At 39.7% G+C, this 15,572-nt stretch overlaps 1 protein-coding gene across 1 annotated transcript in view; it reads left to right on the top strand.

The window, feature by feature from the left end:
• Window positions 1-15,572, top strand: part of UVSSA (UV stimulated scaffold protein A) — a 58,484-nt gene that overhangs the window by 15,432 nt on the left and 27,480 nt on the right. Inside the window, exon 7 of the mRNA XM_048942485.1 lies at window positions 8,184-8,295. Within this exon, the coding sequence (XP_048798442.1) occupies window positions 8,184-8,295 (112 nt within the window). The remainder of the gene's footprint in view (window positions 1-8,183; window positions 8,296-15,572) is intronic.

Here is a 15,572-nt window from a genome sequence, read left to right as displayed (position 1 = left end):
CTAGATGACCTTTAAAGGTTCCTTCCAACCTAAGGATTCTATGATTTTGTGATTCTATGAAATACTGTAGTGTTTGTGTGTATGTATGCACTTTGTATGTATGCTTACTGTGCAGTAAGATGTAGTGCCTGAAGTAACTACAGTAACCACGTTGCGGAGGTGCATTCCAGTGCTTTGGAAAGTATGGTTTATTTTTCTATAAAAATTTCATGAAAACATTCAAAGGACCAATGCACACCACAATCAGCTGCTTCTGATAGTACAAATGAAACATAGGTATCAAATGTAGGTGGTCAGCAGTGATTTTGTTAGGGGGCTTTTTTTCTTTTTTTAACATTGAAGAACTTTATTAACTTTAATAATGAAAGATAGCAGACATCTGTTTAAGCTCTGGAACAGATGAAAGAAAAGCTGTTAGGGGTTCTTTGGCAGTTGAAGTAAAACTTTTACATTTACCTTGAATGCAGTATTTCTTCTATGAAAATCCAGTATTATGCAAGAGATCTCTGCTTTTCTACTATACTGAAGGCTTTGGTGATTGAAATAAGTCCGAGTAGTGGAGTACAAAATACATTTGAGGATGTATCTTCAGTGGTTACTGCTAAAGAAGTACTAAACTTGCTTTGCAATATCTTCTTGAGATAATGGGGTTAAATGCACCTGTTCATCAGAGTAACTGTTGTTCTCTGTGAAACAGGTGGACTTATTTCTCAACAATGGTTCATGAAGAACAAAGGACTTGCATCTTGAGATCTACTGGTATTTTCTAAATAAATTTGCATGGGTCTGTGTTAAAATCTAAAAGCTTGTCTTCTAGGAATCAGAAACACAGTAATGATAGAGGTTTTGTGCAGTGTGCATCACCACTATTGTTCATTCAGTGTCATAGAATGGTTTGGGTTGGAGGAGACATTAAAGCCCACCCAGCCCCAACCTCCTGCCATGGACTGGTTACCCCCCACCAGCTCAGGCTGCCCAAGAGCCATCCAACCCGGCCTTGAGCACCTCCAGGGATGGGGCACCCGCAACTCTGAGCATCCTATGCCAGGGCCTCCTCTGTACCACTGCAACAGCTCTGTGTACTTCTTGTGTTAGGACCCATGTCTAAGCTCTGTTTAACGCTGGCCAGAATAAGAAGGCTTTGATACAAGTCTTGAGTGACCCCAAGCTTGTGCCACTAGGACACTCATCATGCTCACAGACTATTGCTAACATATAGTGCTCTACAGAAAATCTGCTTTGCTGGATAGTTCTTACTGCTGAAGCAATTCACAGCAATATACACCAGTTCAGCACTAACTTCTTGGGCTCAAACCCTTTAAGCATTTCTGTTAACTTCTGGAAATTATGAAATAATTCATTCCTGAATAAAAGTCAGGTTGTCCCAGTAGCCTATGTGCTGTTGAGCAATTACAAGTAAAATGAACAGTGATACTTTTATTGGTAGACATAAAACGTCATTTGCCTGGACCACATATCTTGATTTGTAGTCATATAGATCTGAATTTATGCTCAAATCATGGAGCAGAATGGAGGGATTGTGTGTGGGTGTCCCTATAAATACAACTCTTTTGTGTTTCATTCAGGAAAAACTCGAGCACAGTTCTGAAATCTGGCATTTTGACAGCATTTATTTACTTTTTACTTCCTTTATTGGATAATGTGAAAGGATGGAGAAGAAGGAGGAACTTTTAAAAGTCCTTCTGTGCACGATATGTTGTTTGATTATTCAATTTCTATTGCTGGTACTGAAGAAATTATTCTTATGCACTCTGTGTTTGGTTGCATAGAATATCCCCAAATTTCATTTCAGATGACTGAAGTATGTTTTGTGTTGTGGTCGAATAAAAAATGTACTTGCTTAAGGTTGCCCCTTTAGCTGGGCTCTGTGGTGATAAATATTCTGATTCCCTAACCTGAAATCTTCTGCCTCTAGAAAAATATTTAGTTGGCTTTGAGTAGGTGCACATGAGATATTGGCATGGTGGAATAATTTGCAAGATCTTCCAGTGAGGGTATTAGCATATAAATAGCAGATGCAATGACGACCATCACAGCTGAGTACATTTAATTTTTAGTTTATAAGATAGAATGGGTTTTTAAATGCATAGCCATCAAGCCTGCTGAAAGACAAATGAAGTTTAGAGTTCACTTGTCTGAGGATGCCTTACATCATTTTTTTTTTAAAAAAAAAAAGGGAAACAGACACACATAAAACTGAACAAAAGTGATTTCTTGGGTGAAAAGTAAGTGAGATTGCAAACCAAGTTAATTAGACCATGCCAAATTTATTTAATGGTCCCAGCTGTAGTTTGCAGGTGATGTTTTAGTAAGTAGATAGGACTTCTTCGTGTGCTATCTTTTCTTTTTCTAAAATAATTAATGAATGCTGAACATCCATAAACTGATTGCATTGTATTTCAGTCATTTTATTGCTTAATTTAATTATGATTGCAGAGGCTCGGAGTTTTTAAAGCCTCTTAATAGAAAGTAACAATCAATTTGTATAAAACTGGGAAGAGGACCAAAGGCTTTCCCTTGCGTATTTCAATGTGGCATATGGTGGGTGAAGATTCTGTGTTGTTTTAATTCATTTATTTCTATATTATTGCAGAGGACTTGGACTAGTTGGCTCTCAGAGGTCTCTTCAACTCTAAGGATTCTATGATTCTGTTTATTTAGATTTATAACTAGTTGAGATGACTGAGCAAGACATTTAACTGTGCTGAGCTACACTAACCACTGGGCTCTTGGAATGATAACTCCAAAGTAGAAGATAGGATTGCATTTCTGGGGACATACCGTATCTGTTTTCAGTTGTTTTTTTTTTTTTTTTTGTTTAGGTGGAGATTGGTTAGGAAACAGCTGTGATTAGGGAACAAATGGCTTGATTGTGCTTGTCTTGCTGGAGAGGTCACCACTATCTTAAATTTTTAATGAAAATTTGGAGAATTGAGGAACGTGCTAACTGGTTGCAATGGAAATAATATATGGGTTTCCACGTTTCATTTTTTGTTTGTTTTACTGTATTCTCATTTTCAAATCAGTTCAGCCCCCAGATTTGCAAAGTGCCCAGCAAAATCCTGTTTCCTTGCACAGTGAGGTATCTACTCAGGAAAACTACCGCTTTGTCACTGTGGGTGCAGAGCAGTTCAACACTGAGCTGAAAATCATCCCATCAGACTTGGTGAGCAGGAGATGTGCACGCAGCTGCTAATGTGTGGGAATCTGTTTGGTCTTCCTTCAGCAGACCGTCCTGTAGCACTAGAGGGAAAGCATTAGCTCACCTTCTCTCTTCCAAGCTGCTCAACTAAGCTAGGGACTTCCTTTGTGTCACCTGGTAATTGAAATGGATTTGAGAACATCGTGTTTTTCCCCACATTCCTTAACAGCTTGTTTAGTAACAGCTAGTTGCATGGCTGCATAGAGTTGTTTAGTTCTGTAAGCTGCAAGAAAAGCTTCGCCTTCTAGTATTTATCACTTGAGCTTATACCTTACACTTCTTCCAGTATAGAACACTACAAATGGTGGAGTGTTTGTTTTTATCAGTCTTGTTTTTCACATTTGTGAGTGTCTAACTACTCATTCCAGTCCAATTGATCTGGACAGGCTGGAGAGCTGGGCTGGAGCCAATGGGATGAGTTTCAACAAGGCCAAATGCCGGGTCCTGCACTTCGGCCACAACAACCCCAGGCGATGCTACAGGCTTGGGGCGGTGTGGCTGGAGGACTGCGTAGAGGAAATGGACCTGGGGGTATTGATTGATGCTCGGCTGAACATGAGCCGACAGTGTGCCCAGGTGGCCAAGAAGGCCAATGGCATCCTGGCTTGCATCAGAAACAGCGTTGCAAGCAGGAGCTGAGAGGTGATTGTTCCCCTATATTCAGCACTCGTCAGGCCGCACCTCGAGTACTGTGTCCAGTTTTGGGCCCCTCACTGCAAGAAAGATATTGAGGCCCTGGAATGTGTTCAAAGAAGGGCAACGAAGCTGGTGAGGGGTCTGGAACACAGGCCATATGAGGAGAGGCTGAAGGAGCTGGGAATGTTCAGCCTGGAGAAGAGGAGGCTCAGGGGAGACCTTATTGCTCTCTATAACTTCCTGAATGGAGGTTGTAGTGAGCTGGGGGTCGGCCTCTTCTCTCGTGTCATTAGTGATAGGACCAGGGGGAATGGTTTCAAGCTACGCCAGGGGAAATTCAGGCTGGACATGAGGAAGTATTACTTTTCAGAAAGGGTGGTCAGGCACTGGAATGGACTGCCCAGGGAGGTGGTGGAATCACCGACCCTGGGGGTGTTCAAGAAAAGACTGGATGTTGCGTTGAGGGACATGGTTTAGTAGGAGCTATTGAGAATAGGTGAACAATTGGACTGGGTGATCTTTTAGGTCTTTTCCAACCTTAGTGATTCTATGATTCCTAAAGGATTCTAACTTATTCTGTCACAAAAACACATTGTCTTAAGTATGTATTTTAATAGTTGGTAATTCATGGCAATTGCCTGAAAAGCTTATCGATAGTGGGGACATGGATAACAAGTGGATGAACTTTCAAACAGCATCTGTAGAGTTTGCTGTGGAACTTTGTTCATGGTTGAAAAGTGGAATTGGAGGAAAAAAAAAAAAAGACATTTCTGACCAATGCTGTTGCCCACACACTCTCCTCCTTTCTGTGTAAAGGGAATGGAACAAAACAGTATCAGTGGGATGGCTCTGAAGTACTGCTGGAGTGCCATAAATTGAGATGGAACTAGCCACTGCCACTGAGTGACTTCTTGAGTCTCCACTGGTGATGAGTTCTATATTTGAGAGCAAAAAAGATAAGTTGTCTTGTTAAAGATGTTATCAAAATAAAGATTTTATGTCTGTTTGAATTAAAAAGGGGACTTAATTCCTGGAAGTTAGCTAAGCAGTTAATTTTGTTTTTGTTTTTTTTTTTTTTTACAGGAAATCTAAATTTAATAGGATACCCCAGTGAAATTCAAGGGTGTGAACAATAAGCATAATATTTTATGAAAATGACCCCCATATTTAAAATCTGGCATTATATGTTATGCATTGTAGCACCAAGTCCACATCTACCTTTTAGAAAATTAAAACACATAAATTCTGTTTAGTGGTTGATATGCAGTGCACTAGCTGAAAGCCATAATGCCCCTAAAACCTTGGGTTGCTTTTCACCTTTCATAAATTCCTGGGTAGATTCTATACAAAAAATAATTTTCAGCTCCGTGGCTCATTGTTATTCAAACTTGATTGATCGTCGTCATTTACTCAGTGAGGAAGTTAAGTGCTCCTGTCATTTCCGCAGAGTATAATTGGGACGTTTCACAGGTCAGCGGCAGTGACAGGTTTCCCTTTTGATTAGTGTTAGACTGATAACAAAAATTACAGTTTCCTATGATTAATGTTTTCCATAGTACTCGAATGCACAGTTCATGGATTATACCTAAACAAAGTGAATTTGCATCTGATTATGCCTTCTCTCCGTCAGGCTGTTCACGTGCTCTAAAGTTTGAGAGCATGCAGGTAATACAGGAAAGTTGCTTCCAATGCAGTTTTCAAGCTGAGGGTTAGCAAAGCATTCTGCATGTTAGTATATTATGTTCAGAGGTCTATGCATCTCCAATAGCACGTGAAAAAAGAAAGAGGAAATTTCAGCTACAGATGGAATTCTTGTGGATTCTTTCTGGTCCTCTCAGGTTGTGATGCACACAAGTGCTTGTGTTCTACCTTAGGTCTATTAAGTTAAATGTTCTGTCTGAACTGAGTTTTCTTTTGCTAGTTTATCATTATTTCTCAGTTCCTTATACTTGTTGCTGTTGAGGTGTATACAGAATGCTAAGTAAAAGCCATGGAAATGCAAAACAGAGAAAATAACAGCGCGAAGTGAATGTTGTTCTGCTTTTATGCTATAGAACAAACAGGCTAAGGTCATCCATAGCAAGTTTGGGCTTGGCTTGATCTTCTTTAATAGCTAAATGAGAAGTGAAACCTGCATATGGAAAATTAAATGTTGCTCTGTTTCTAGCTGGAGGAATAGTAATGGGTGTTATTGCCAAGCTTCATTGAATTACCCCTAGCAAGTAACAAGGGGTAACAACACAAGTAGAATTTTAAAATCAAGATACAAACTAATGTCAGTCTTTAGCCCTCTCGTGGTGTGCAGAATACAGAGCTTTGTTGTTTTCCTTTCTGAATACCATCGGGAAGATTTTCTAACAGTTGCAGTGTAATGCAGCTGCTCTTTCTCATGTTCAGCCTTCACAAGTTTTAGTGGTAGAATATTTGACTTTATTTTTTTCGCATTAGAATTCTATTTTGATTTCTGCTGGAGATCAGATTCAGCATGAGTCTGTCTTGGCCATGCCAGGTAGGGCCTGAATTGCATCTTTCCTTTAGATGAGAAGAAACAATTGCAGTGGGATTAAAGTAAGCTAGGATGTAAGGTGGGGATCTTCCACGTAGCCCAGCAAGTTGCTCTTTGCCAATGGGAGGTAGTGGCAATGGGGCTGTGTTGTGGGTGTGCTGCTTGTCTTTGGCAGCAGGCTTCTTTCAAACATGGTTGTGCTAGGACTTTATTTCAAAATAAAGACTGTTTAGGTATTCTCTGTGTGTGGTGGCATGGTCTGGTAAATGTGTTCTGTTCTTCAAGAGAATAAATCTTTTTTTTTTTGTCTTTTCTTTTTTATTTCATCTGGAACTGCAGATCTTAGATCAAAGTCTTTTTTTTAAAGAAAAGGAAGAATCATACTTCAGCCTTGTGCCATCCTTTCATTAGAAGTGCATATTAATAGCAATTAATTTTGCTTATTAGAAATGAGTTTCAATCCAGTTTGCAAGTAACACTGAAGAAGTGCTGACTTTTTTTATTTTTAAACTATGTTCAATAAATCAAATTGGTTTCTAGTTTTTTTGATTCAGAGTATATGTATGATTTAAAGGAACTCAACTGTGACACACGATTAGAGTAGTGAATTAAATTGGGAAAATTCTGCTGCAGGCAAAACCTGTGGTATCCTCCTGTGTGTGTTCAATGAGTAGTTGGTATGAATATCAACAGCAGTCAGGTGTAGCAGGAAAGCAAAAACAGCTGAAAATAGTAAAAATGATGCAATTCCTTATCTATAGCTTTGGCTTGTTGCAGTGAAGTTGAAAAAAGTGATAGCTCTGTGAAAAGGTTGCTTTTAGTCAGTACTCCCTTATTGCATCCTCAACTTATAAAAGTGCATGGCAAGCATATGATAATGTGCAAATCATGGTGTTGTTTATATTTAGGTGACTCCAGAGGTGGACAAAACCTTCAGCACTGGTACCTTTTAACTGGTACCTTTTAGGCAACACTTGCTGTTTCATATGTGTAGTTCTGATAGTACAGACCTTGTTTGAGGTCTCACAGATTCTTGTACCTTTCGTGTACTATGGCAGAAATAAATCATTTTTAGGTGTGAAACAAACTTAGAACAAATTGTAGAGGCTTGCTTGGCCATATATAGCAGTAGCTGGCTGAAATGAAATGTAGGAAGCCACTTACGTGTGTTAATTGACCTGGTTAATTGGTAGAAACTCCATTTCTATGTTTCAGCCTGTCAATTATGTTCTAACATTTTTTTTCTAGGTTTTGTGCATATGAATTTGTACTGTCAGCATTGTTAGTGCTGCTGCAAAGCAACCCAGTTAAACACTAGCATACAGATGTAGCTGCATGTTCTGGCTTCGGTCAGTATTAGCTGTCCAGTCCATCAGATTCCTGTCCCATTTGTCTGCTCTGTTTATGAACCCCTGTGATACTAGGTAACATGCCATGGACTATTTGAGGGCAGCTGAATGAGGAAAATCAAGCAAAGGAGAAGAGATAAGACTTTAATTTGATCATTAAGTCAAAGCCTATATGTTGTTCTAAGATTTTTTTGTTTTATTTTATAATTCCACACTTTCTCAAGCTTCAGCAACTGCATCTGTTGTAATGGATAAAAGGGTCTTTAAAGAAGCCCCTAGGATAAAGTGTGGCTTAAAAGATAAAATGTTAACCAAAGTTCTAATCTTAGATGAAGACTAAATACATAATTAGGAGAATGCTTTTGACATAGAGAGCCTCAGTAGGGCAATTATGGTGAAATATTTGCAGTGTAAAGGGAAATGAGAAGCTGTCTTTACATTTAAAAAAAAATAGTAATTATCTCTGTAGATGAAAGCTTCAGATGATGATGATGAAGATGATGATGAAGATGACTTTGTGGAGGTCCCTGAGAAGGAAGGTTATGAGCCCCACATTCCAGACCACCTGCGTAAGGAATATGGTGAGTTTGCCCAGCTGTGAAAGGCTTTACCCTTGCATGTTACTGCTGCACTAAAGTAAATAAACAGCCATTATGAAGTAATAAAGTGATCAGTGGTGTGGGTAATCTCTCTGGCTATGAGGAAGTCGTTACATCGAAAGGGGAGCAGCAGTTGGCTCTAGAAAAATAAATACTTTCCAGGAGCAAGAGCAACTAAGACTTGAAGCTATTTTTGTTCCACTGTGTCCCATTGTAGTTAGAGCCAGAAGCAGCACTGTGTGTGTTTGTGTGTACCCTAAACATGGGGAATGAATGTACTGCAAAGTAAAGGACTGAATATTAGAAATACTGGTAACAGTCTGGTGAGATGGGATAAAGTTTTGTCTCTTGATTAATAGCATGAAAGTCAGTTGCAGATGCACAACTGCTTCCTACCATGGAGTAGCCAACTTACAGCTCTGAAGTTAGGCTTGTTGTTGGGTATTGCTGTCTCATTAAAAGGAACTCAGCCTTTGAGCAGAGAATTCTAGCCATTAAGCACGTACCAGGAGACAAAATATAATCTTGGTCTTGTCTGCTTTGTTTAAATGAAGCAAGTCTTCTTTTAATCCATTCTAAAGATTATATATACCCACACTTGTAATGTGTTTCTGTGAAATTGAGTGAGGGGTAACTGAGGAAAGTTCATATCAATTTAATTTCTGTGCACTACTCCTTGTCCTTTGTATGTCTAACTGATTAAGTGTCTGCAGCTTTGCAGCTCTGTGTAGCGTTTTGCGTTTTAAGATTCAGGAGATTTCAGTTTGTAGAGGAGAGGGTAGCTGTCAAAACAATGGAGTTAAAAAACCTCAGACATTAGAGTAAGTTTCTTGCTTGTACATTTCTCTGTAGGTGGTTGTGTAAGGTGGTGTTGTGTTACCTTTTTCAATCCTGTACATGCTTAATTTTTACTTATCTGCAGTTTACGTCATAAAATTCAGGCTCTAGCTCTCTTCTGTATGTGTCAAATGCATCTTTTTGGTGAAACAAGGGTATGTGTGTCTGTGTAAACCCAAGACAGTGTGTCTCAAGTGACCATTTTGTTGTCTTCTGCTACCAAATTTGCTTACAGACAGCAAAAGATTTTCAGTAATGAAAAGTACCTGTAGTAGCTGCAGTCAGCTTCCGGATGTCTCTTGGTGTGACATTGGGCCTCAGTCTGTTTTAACATATCTGGATTTAATGTATGAAGACATCTTTGCACCCTTGGACATAAGGCTTGTGCAGTCTGCACACCTGTCTGTTTTCCCCACCTAAGGGCTTGGTCTAAAGGTGTATATCTTCATTTCTCTGTACCTCTAAAATGCATGCAACATATCTACTGTATATAGAAGACTGAGATTAAAGTATTGCCCTGGTGAGCAGATTGCTGCAATGTGCTTGGTTTGACTCTTAGCATAGGTGTTGCTTGACACAATGTACTTTGTCCAACCAAAAGTTGGGAAAGATGGAGTACTAGGAAGCTGAGTGTATTGAGGTAGCGTTGTGGTTGGAGAGTGGAGCTGAGTGTATTCATTGAAAGTCATCGCAGGACAGGGGTGGAGACTGTAAGACACACATAGCAACTGAGCAGCTTCTCTTTTTTCTTCATGCTAACAAGATACACTTATTTGAGAGGACACTGAACAGCATGTTGGCTATCCTAACTGCCTTAGTCATGCAATGAACACTAAGTTCTGATTATTGCTAGTTGTGGAACTGGCAGCAGCAACAACAAAAAAGAATATAATGTAAGAAAGGGCTAGCAGCCTTCCAGATAGCTGTGAGAAGTTTCTTATGTACATATAATTAAGGAGAGTCATAAAACATTGGTGATTATAATAAGTGAGTAAATGGGTTTAGTTATTACAAGCCTACCATAACTTAGTGTCCAGTCACCTCACACTAGCACTCCTGCTATCCCAGGATATTTTTTAAATGTCTGTAAAATGCTTTAAAAGAGTTTCCAATTTGTATTTCATAGAATCATAGAATCACAGAATGGCTTGGGCTGGAAGGGACCTCAAGGATCATGAAGTTCCAACCCCCCCCACTTGCGGCAGGGCCACCAACCTCCACATTTAATACTAGACCAGGCTGCCCAGGGCCCCATCCAACCTGGCCTGTTTAAACTACTGCTGATAGGAGTGCATCTTACAGTGAGGAAACCAATCAGAAAATGTTACCTATCTCGCATTTTGTATGCTTGCTGTTATGTGGGAACTAATGGTCATGGTTGGTTGTTCTTTATCAGGTATTTGTTGAAAATGGAATTTTGAACGAAACGAATCATTCCTGGTATTTCTGAAGGCGTTCAGGTTTTCTTGCTGTCATCAAAAGTTATTACCTAAGCTCCCAGTTCAGGAAAGAGTATCTATCCAGGCAGTTCTATGCATTTATTGGTCCAAGTCATCAGTTACTAGATCAAAATCTATTTCAGGAGCCAGTATATAGCTACTGCATAAACAAAATGACTCTTACGCAATTACTTCAGGTCTGCATGAGTACAGTTGAGAGCTGTGCTTGCTTCTGAATTGACTTTTGCATGCATTTTCCACAAGTGAAAACAAAGTAAGCATCCCTTTGGCTAGTTTTTTGTTGTTGTTGTTGTTTAGAAAAGTGCATTACCAAAATACACAAGAATGTATTAAGTATAGTGTGTTATCATGGAGAGCTGGTTATGTTAGATAGCTGCATATCTAATTAAATGTGGCTCTTTTTTCCCTGTGTGAGTGTAGTTACCGTAGGGGTTACTTTAGATTTATCTTCATGTAGTCCAGTTGGTTTTTTTGCTATATGTTGTTTGTTCATCTTTAGTTCATGAGGATTCTGAGCTAAGACAGCAGCCTGATTTGCAGCACCGAATCTTCCATGCAAAATAAATTCTCAGTGCTATGGAGAAGATGTGAACAATTTAAAGCATTTTTCTTGTGCTGTTTTACCTGAACAAGCCAGAAAAAGTGAACAGCTTCTCAGAAAAAACTGTAAAACCTCCTGGTCATCTACACTGATTGAAACATCACATAGAATCATAGAATCGTTAAGATTATTGATTTAAAAATCACTTTATTTTCCTTCACTTCTCTTGGGAAAATGGAAGTATCCTACCAACAAGGTGCATTTCAAGTTCACATACTGTTGCTGATCATACGTGCATGCGGTTGTGGATCTCATGAGATCTGAAACATTTGTGAAAAATGATGTTTAGACACAGGAGGTTTTGTATGCCAGGCACAAATGCAATATCTTTGAGTGTATGTATGTGCATGGAGTTGATCCCAAAATGAATGGTGATATTTAATATATTAGATGAACTGAGGATGGGTGCAGTTTGGGTGGAGAATTAAACAAGTCAATTTGAATTTCCATTTGTATGATTAAATGTAAATTTGTTAAAAGAATTTAGGTGATTAGATAACTGAAGTATGAAGATATAACCCATTAAGGTTGTCATGCCAAATTAGCATTACCAGACTTTTAATGACCTCCCATTTGTATAATCCTTATTTACACTTGCACCTGATGTCTGCAACAGACAAGAGATCAGCCATCCTGTGGTACCACAGAGCCCTCTTAATGTGTTGTGCTGTTAAACGGAAGGGCTGGACTGAAAGACAAACAATGCTGTGAAAAAATTTGCATTGGGTTGCTCTGGTTCTTATCTGTTGATGTGTAACTTCCACTTGTGTGTGTATGCCAACTACTTAAAAGCTGAGGTGTTCTTTACTTTAAAGTAATCTTTGACGAGGGAAAAAGTACCATTAAAGTTGAGAAGCAATTAAGGAAGAAATGTTTTGCTGAGAGGGTGGTGTGTGTGGTGCTGGAACACCTCTTAGAGAATGATCACTTGTTGATTCTGTAGTTGCATATTCTTCCAGTCCATGTTTTTATTGGTACACACGAAAATCTGGAATTCATGAGGAAAAGGCACAAGCCCTGTGCTTCTGGTGTTGAGTTTACATGTCCAAATACAGCACCTAAATGGATCTGAAATACTGAGTGAAAGACTTGTTTTTACTGCTTACTCTTGCAGGAAAAGAGTTTAATTTTTCTGTCCTCAGAATTTGCAGAATTGTAGGGGTTGGAAGGGACCTCCAGAGATCATCGAGTCCAACCCCCCTGCCAAAGCAGGTTCCTTACAGTAGGTCGCACAGGTCAGCATCCAGGCAGGTCTTGAACATCTCCAGAGAAGGAGACTCCACCACCTCCCTGGGCAGCCTGTTCCAGTGCTCCGTCACCTCACTGTAAAGAAGTTCTTGCGCACATTTGTGCGGAACTTCCTATGCTGCAGTTTCCAGCCATTTCCCCTTGTCCTGTCTCCACTCAACACTGAAAAGAGACTGGCCTCACCACTACGGCCCCCACACCTCAGATATTTATAAACCTGGATTAGATCCCCTCTCAGTCTTCTTTTCTCAAGGCTAAATAGACCCAGTTCACCCAGCCTTTCTTCATAAGAGAGTTTCTCCAGGCCCTTCACCATCTTCGTGGCCCTCCACTGGACTCTTTCCAAGAGGTCCCTGTTTTTTTTTTGTACTGGGGAGCCCAGAACTGGACGCAGTACTCCAGATGAGGTCTTACCAGGGCAGAGTAGAGGGGGAGGATCACCTCCTTTGACCTGCTGGCCACGCTCTTTTTAATGCACCCCAGTAAGCCATTGGCCTTTTTGGCCACAAGGGCACACTGCTGGCTCATGGCCAACCTGTCGTCCACCAGGACACCCAAGTCCCTCTCTGCAGAGCTCCTCTCCAGCAGCTCATCCCCCAAATCCCCCCCATTATGGATCTCTGGTGGTAGGCATATTTGCAAAACTTATTGAAAACCATTTTGTAATGGTTTATAAAATGATATAGCTTTGATCAAGCCTAGGATTCCACAGCAGAGAACTTAATTTTCATGGCAATGATCATGGAGAAGATTTAGCTGCAGGATGAGTCAGTGAAAGTAAGGGAACACAGCAGGAGGGTGGGTATGATAGTTTGTGTCACGAGCAAGTTGTTGTGCTTCATGAAGGTGAGTTTACCTGGGGAAGGGTGTTGGTCTGAGCCTCCTGAGAGAGTTCTTCTTACAGGTGAAGAAGATGGAGATTTGTATGGAGGAACAGCTTCAGAACAGACCATGAGGAAACAAACCTACAGGCTTCATAGTGTGCGAAGCACAGCTCTTTGGGAATTGAATTTGAGAATTGGAACTACACTGTCACCATGATTGCTTCATGCCACTACTTGTTAGACTAAACAAGGACTTCTGGGCGTTACTTGTCTTCTTTATGGGGAAAACTCAAGTCAGGTTTTGCAGGAGGAAGGACAGAGAATTATTTAGTTATCTTCAACTTTCAGTAATCTGTGAAGTTGGGGTTCCTCTTTCCCAAATCTAAAAAACGCAGTTCACACAGTTTCATTTCTCTCCCTAAACAGGACCCTACTATTCAGAATAACATCAATATTGTAATACTTTAAATCAAACATATTCTTACTTTAAATTCTTGAAATAACATGCGTTGCTTTGCTGTAAAAGTATGGATAATGAAATAGTGATGAAGTTAGGATCCTAGCCCTGATCTGCTACCATCAAATATGTAGTGAACAATCCCAATTTTTCCTAGATATACAGCACTAGGCATATATAACTACAAGTTTACAGGTGAGTTTGCCTCCTTATACTAGTATGTTTTGTATCTGTATACAGACGAGCACTTATTTATATTTAGCAGCAATTAGGAGTGAAACTTTTGTAATGCAGCATCTGAAATGAAGATGATTGCACTCATGGAAGAAAACTGTTTAAAAAAAAAAACAACTTGTAAGTTCACACAGAAGTATTTATTATAGAAGTTTCTTCTGATGCATCTGAATCAGTCATGCAAACCCTTCCTCACTCTCAAGCACGTTCATTCCATGTAAATAAGTTTGATGGGAAATCTGACACATGGGATATGTGTGATTCTTACTGAAGTTCTTAAAAACTAATGGTGACTGTACAGGGTGCAGGTAACACTTCTGAGTTGCTTGCAGTATTGGTGCACTTCACACGAGCTGTGCAATGAGCAGAGACTGCAAAACGATAAAGTGTAAAAGATCAGGATGTGAGGAATAGAAAGGTTTTCATCTGAGTGCTCCTGTTTTGATTTATTCTGATCTTAACTATGATTTTAAAACATCAGTAAATAGGGTTAATTAATGAGGATTGTTGTTATAGCAAATTAACATAGTCTGTAATTCCGGTAAGGCAAACAAAATACCATATATGATGTTAACAAACTTATGTAGTTAACAAACATTTGTTATTCTTTTCCTTTAATTTGAATTTCCAAAGCAAAATTCTGAACATTTTGGCTGCATTTAAATAACGTACATGCATTAAAGGGCTGTTGGGGCATCTCTTTCAGCTCTTTAAAACCTGTGATCAGCTCCCCTCAACTTTTTCAAGGCATCATTTACATACATTAGTGTGCAGTTCACCATGAGATAAGCTGCCTTGGGTTGTGTGTGGCTTACTGTGTTGGGAGAATGTTTGCTGAAAGCACCTCTGGCATTTTCGCATCCTCCCTGAGCAGCTGCTGACAGCAATTTGTTTAGTGGCATTTGAGTAAGATAGAAAACTGGATCTGCTACTCAATTTTAATGTTAAGGAGGAAGTTTCCAATCACAGTAAATGATAAATGCTTTAATCTGTGTTATCCCTATATGAATGCTTTTTAGATTTTGTTCATAGCAGCTATTTTTCTAATTGTTTTTCTCACTTTAGAGTTCCTTTAATTAGTAATGTACTATAAGCATCAGTTATCTGTCAGGGATTGCTTACATAATTCAACGCCCCATCCTAGATGAGTAACAGCACCTTCAGAGATAATGAAATTTTCCTACCATGTCATCACCTATGTTAATTTTGTTCATGCACGTGTTTGTGCATGAGGGCCAGCAGAACTGATCTGAAACCTTGAGTTGTTTGGAAGCTGTCCCAAAGGGCTGGTTGGAAAGGACCACAATGATCATCCAGTTCCAACCCCCTGCTATGTGCAGGGTCACCAAACCACCAGACCAGGCTGCCTAGAGCCCCATCCAGCCTGGCCTTGAATGCCTCCAGGGATGGGGCAACCTGTTCCAGTGCGTCACCAGCCCCTGTGTGAAAAACATATGCAAGATTTTTCATTATGAGCATAGCACATAAATATTGTCCCCAAACTGCTGGATTTTCCTGATGGGTTTTGGACTGTGTCTCTGCCAATACAAATCACACACATACGGCTTGACTGAGATTCAACCAATAGGAAACAAAAA

This window comes from Lagopus muta, chromosome 4 (genome assembly GCF_023343835.1).
Source record: "Lagopus muta isolate bLagMut1 chromosome 4, bLagMut1 primary, whole genome shotgun sequence".
NCBI lineage: Eukaryota > Metazoa > Chordata > Aves > Galliformes > Phasianidae > Lagopus > Lagopus muta.
This window is presented reverse-complemented; position numbering and strand designations above follow the sequence as displayed.